The 5093-nt window shown below is 43.3% G+C and overlaps 1 protein-coding gene across 1 annotated transcript in view; it reads left to right on the top strand.

The window, feature by feature from the left end:
- npas3 (neuronal PAS domain protein 3) overlaps positions 1-5093 on the top strand; it is an 87861-nt gene that overhangs the window by 57562 nt on the left and 25206 nt on the right. Inside the window, exon 4 of the mRNA XM_031847218.1 lies at positions 3922-4040. Within this exon, the coding sequence (XP_031703078.1) occupies positions 3922-4040 (119 nt within the window). The remainder of the gene's footprint in view (positions 1-3921; positions 4041-5093) is intronic.

Below are 5093 nucleotides of genomic sequence, written 5' to 3'. Positions count from 1 at the left end.
GTGTGTGTGTGTGTGTGTGTGTGTGTGTGATTCTGTGGGGAAACTAATCCTATTAATTCAAAGTGAATAACAAAGAGAGAGACAGAGAGAGAGAGAGAGGGGAGTCCTGCTCCCCTGTCGATCGTCCGTCCTCTCTCCCTCCCGCTCTCCCTCCCTCTCTCTCTCTCTCTCTCTCCCTCCCTCTCTCTCTCCCTCTCCCTCTCTCCCTCTCTCTCTCCCTCTCTCCTCCCTCTCTCTCTCCCTCCATCATCATTATTCCTCCGTCAGATCGGAGGCTGATTTCCTGGAGGACTGAGAGAGAACGGACCGACTGAGGGAGGAGAGAGAGCTGGAGCTGCACCTCCTCCTGAGAGGCCTAGTTTCCTCTTTCCTTCCCTCGCCCTGTTCCACTCACCCTCCTCCCTCTCGTTTCCTTCAATCACTCTATTCCTTTTTGGCTCCCCCATCTCTTTCCTTCTTGTCCTCTTTACATTTTCCATCTCCCTCCTGTGTCTTTCTTCTCTCCTCCTTCTCTCTCTCCTCACCTCCTCCTCCCTCTCGTTTCCTTCCTCTACTCTCTCTCCTTGTTTTATACTTTTCTATTTCTTCTTTCTTGCGCTTTTGCTTTTGTATCATCCTTCTCTCCTCCCTTGTTCACTCCTCCCTGTGTATCTCTTCTCTCCCCCTCACACACACTCTGTTTTATACTCTCACCTCTCATTTGTTTCTTCTCTCTCTCTTTCTTCCTCTCCATCTTCATCTTTTACTTCCTTCTTCTTGCTTCCTTCCCGTTCTCCCTCACCCCTCCATCTTTTCCTCTTTTTATCACTCCACTTTTTCTTTTGTTTCAAAACGTCCATCTCTTTCTTTCTCCTGTTCTCACATTAGTTATTGTTTATTATGTCTCATTTATGTTTGTCTTCCTCTCCCTCCATACTTTAGTCTCTCTCTCTCCCTATTTTTGTCTTCCTCTCTCTTCCCCCTTTTCCCCATCCCTCCCTCCCTCCCTGGCCCCTTGTCTCACTCTCTTCAAGGACATTTATATTATAAAGGGATGAATTTGCATATTAATTCATTTCTTTCAATTTTTTCAGATTAGACGTTGTCAACACGTATCAGCGCTGATCAAACCGCCGCGTCCACCAGAGACCTGACTCTGTGTGTGTGTGTGTGTGTGTGTGTGTGTGTGTGTGTGTGTGTGTGTGTGTGTGCGTGTGTGTGTGTGTGTTGTATAGGAGGTAAAACAACCAGCCTCACAGTGTTCACAACACAAAAACACACACCGGTACTCACAAATACACAAAAACATATTAAAAGAAAAGAACGCTGAAACGAACTGAGTGAAGGTGTCCCATGTTGTCTTTTTTTTAAACGCCTAAAATAACTGAATGTTTGCTTTGAACAGATTATGGATTATGATTCCTGTCTGTCTGAAACAAAAGTGTGACATTTATTAACCTCGTCTCCAATAAGTTACTTTTATATATTATATTCTACTAAATACTTTTACGAAAAAAATGTTTTTGGGGAGACAAACAACAGCGTGATTTTTTTCTTTCAGAGATTATGAATCTGTCTGTTGGGGTTTAAAAGGAGGAAGTCAGGTGACGTCGTCAGGCTTTTACTCTGAAGGGCGCTGTTCATTTCCTGTTTCCTGACGGCGAGGCTTCCCTGAACTTTATAAAGTGGTCGTTTGTTTCTAAACTGAACCAAACCTCAACCTCACGCAACAGGAAGTGCAGGACTTCCTGAGCAACACGAGGACTTTGGTTAAAGATGGAGGTCGATTAAATGTTAACGAAGTAAACAGCTCCTTTTTTTAATATCAAGTAAAAACCATCGTTCCCGAACCTCAACCTCAACGTTCTTTACGTTTCCTCAACATGAACCATAACAATCCTGCTTTAGTTTCTCTGAGTGGATATTTTGTAGGAAAACAAATAAAATTCATTGTCAGAGAATATTTTGCATTTATGTTCAGAATAGCAACACTCAGTTCAACCCGGCTCTGACTTCTTTATGATCAGCTGTTCTGTTGATATTCTGTTATGAGGTTAATACAGCAGGAAAAAAAACCCGCATATTGATCCGTTTGTTTTCATTTAAATGAACAGACATTAGTGCAAACAGACAGAACTTTAATAAACTATTTTCATTATGAAAATAAGGAACATTTCACTGTTTTACTCTGAAAGATTAACACTTTGCCAAAAATCAACAGGCTACAAAAGTGAAGAGAAGATGGTCTGAAACTGAAAACACTAAATACAGAACAGCACATCTAGTTGAAGCCTTCAAATGTCTGTTGGCATGTTGGTTGTGTTTCCTTTCACATCTCACAGCGGTGGAGCTCCGACACGTCGTCCTCGTCTTCTACACGACTCTGCAGACGGAGTTTTCAAAGCTCCGATGTTTAATTTGCGCCCGTCAAAGTGTGACTGACTGTCAGCCAATCAGCTTGTTGTACTCAATGTTGCTGAAGGTTTAGGGCTAAAAGTTTCTGTGTAGAATTTGTGCTTTTGGGCCTTGGCTCCGCAGTACATGCATCAATCAATGTACCGTGTTTCCCTCTGAACTCACAGCTGTTTTTGCGGCATTTTTTGGCTCCTGTCACATTTGAGTCTCTGTGGTCTTGATTCTCACTGTAATATAAAGTCCTGCTCCTCTATGAAACACAACCATCATGACTAGAAGTAGAGAGAACTACAACATGACTTTAGTGCAGAATAACACAGTTAGAATGACGTCAATCATAAAAAGAAAAAAGAAATCGGACTCTGGAATCTCTGTGTTCAGCAGCAGTTCAGTCAAAGTGTTACTGACTTGTTGTCACATGACTATTGGTCTCAGATGAATCAATCGTGGCTTCATAGTTGCGCTGAGGAGGATTTTTAAATGAGACATGTAGAATGTAATATTTATAATGAGATATCACAATTTTAGGCTTCTTTTTGGCTTTTTCTGATGTAAACCTTCGTTGCACATGATGTGTTTAAGGACGGTCGGAAAGATGATACTCCATCTTCTGGGTGTGATGAACGGTGTAGTTTTGGCTCTTCAATCCCGACGGCTAGTTTTGGGGTTCAGAGGGTTGTTCTGCATGCACAAGAATCCTGTATTTATGATGATTCAGCACAAAATACACAAACCACTGCAGCACTGATGATTACAGATAGAAAAAAAAAACACAAAAAAATGAGACAAAAGTTGTAGATAAAATTGTCATTGAGGGTTGGGGAGTGCATTAAGTCAAGGAGGGTCCTCACAAGTATAGTAACACAACCTGGATAGCTGCCCAGTGACGGATGCATCCTGTGTGTGTGTGTGTGTGTGTGTGTGTGTGTGTGTGTGTGTGTGTGTGTGTGTGTGTGCGCGCGCGGGACGAGACGTTCCCCAGCTGTCTGTCCTCCCATCACTCCCTCTGATGGATGCAGACGTTATGAATATGCAGCTGATTTCTGGCTGGCAAACGGAGCGTCTCACCTTCACAGGAACCGCTGCCGCCTCCTGATTGGACGATGCGTCTTTTGTGCCTCTGAAGGTTGAAAGACCGTCACAACAGTCACAAATATGAAAAGGACTTTTATTTTGACAGTCACGACCTCAAGAAGAGTACAGCTTTTTCAAACAAGTGGGATATTCCAGATTAATTTGTCTCGTTCTCGTCTCGGCTCCTGACGTGTTTTTGACAGTTTTGATTTGCCGCGAGCCGCTTTTGAGATGATTGACAGCTTGACAGCGGCTGTGATTGGCCGACGGGCTCCTGCTGACAGAGAGAATGTATTTATTTGTTTAACACCGATTAAAATCGTTCCGCTCTCTTTATTTACTGTCTATGTGTTTTATAGGAAGTGTGCTGAAACTCCGACGGCGGCGTCTTTATTCGTTATTTTCCATTTTTCCATAATAATAAATAAGTTGATGTTTGTCTTGTCTCCTCAGTGGAGTCCAGCAGTCCCAGCCTCCTGGCTGCCGATAACCTGCTGGAGCGATCGTTCTTCGTCAGGATGAAGTCGACGCTCACGAAGAGAGGCGTTCACATCAAGTCCTCGGGATACAAGGTGACATCATCTCGTCTCACTTCCTGTCGCGCCGAAAACATCAGAGCTGAATGAACCCACGCAGGAGAAAAAAAATCTAACTCTGTGTTTATTTATATACATATTCATATTCATATCATCTCTGGTGACACCAAAGATAAACCAGTCTATTCACACACATGTTAACGTGGTTAACAGATGCATTAATACATGAGTGAGTCACGCAGATCATTTAGAAGATGGATTCAGTTTAGGCTCTGAAATCATCAAATACACACAAGATCTCAGTCCAGTAGTTTGAGGCTCACACAGACACAAACTGCACCTGATTCAGCTGGAAATGGACCAGAGACTAGAGAGACTATAGAGACCAGAGACTAGAGACTATAGAGACTAGAGACTATAGAGACCAGAGGACAGAGACTAGAGGCTAGAGAATATAGAGACTAGATACTAGAGAGACTATAGAGACCAGAGGACAGAGACTAGAGACTATAGAGACCAGAGACTAGAGACTATAGAGACTAGATACTAGAGAGACTATAGAGACCAGAGGACAGAGACTAGAGACCAGAGGACAGAGACTATAGAGACAAGAGACTATAGAGACCAGAGGACAGAGACCAGAGGACAGAGACTAGAGACTATAGAGACTAGATACTAGAGAGACTATAGAGACCAGAGGACAGAGACTATAGAGACAAGAGACTATAGAGACCAGAGACTATAGAGACCGGAGGACAGAGACTAGAGACCAGAGGACAGAGACTGGAGACTAGAGAGACTATAGAGACCAGAGGACAGAGACTAGAGACTATAGAGACTAGATACTAGAGAGACTATAGAGACCAGAGGACAGAGACAATAGACCAGAGACTATAGAGACCAGAGGACAGAGACTAGAGAGACCAGAGACTATAGAGACCAGAGACTATAGACCAGAAGAGTCAGCTAAGCTTGCTGAGACTTCCGTCACACTCTGGGAAGACGGGATTATGTGATCTGACCAACGCATCTCTGTGTTTGTGTGTGTGTGTGTGTGTGTTTGTGTGTGTGTAGGTGTGTGTGTGTGTG

This window comes from Anarrhichthys ocellatus, unplaced genomic scaffold (genome assembly GCF_004355925.1).
Source record: "Anarrhichthys ocellatus isolate YVR2014 unplaced genomic scaffold, GSC_Weel_1.0 scaffold7, whole genome shotgun sequence".
Taxonomy (NCBI): Eukaryota; Metazoa; Chordata; class Actinopteri; order Perciformes; family Anarhichadidae; genus Anarrhichthys; species Anarrhichthys ocellatus.
This window is presented reverse-complemented; position numbering and strand designations above follow the sequence as displayed.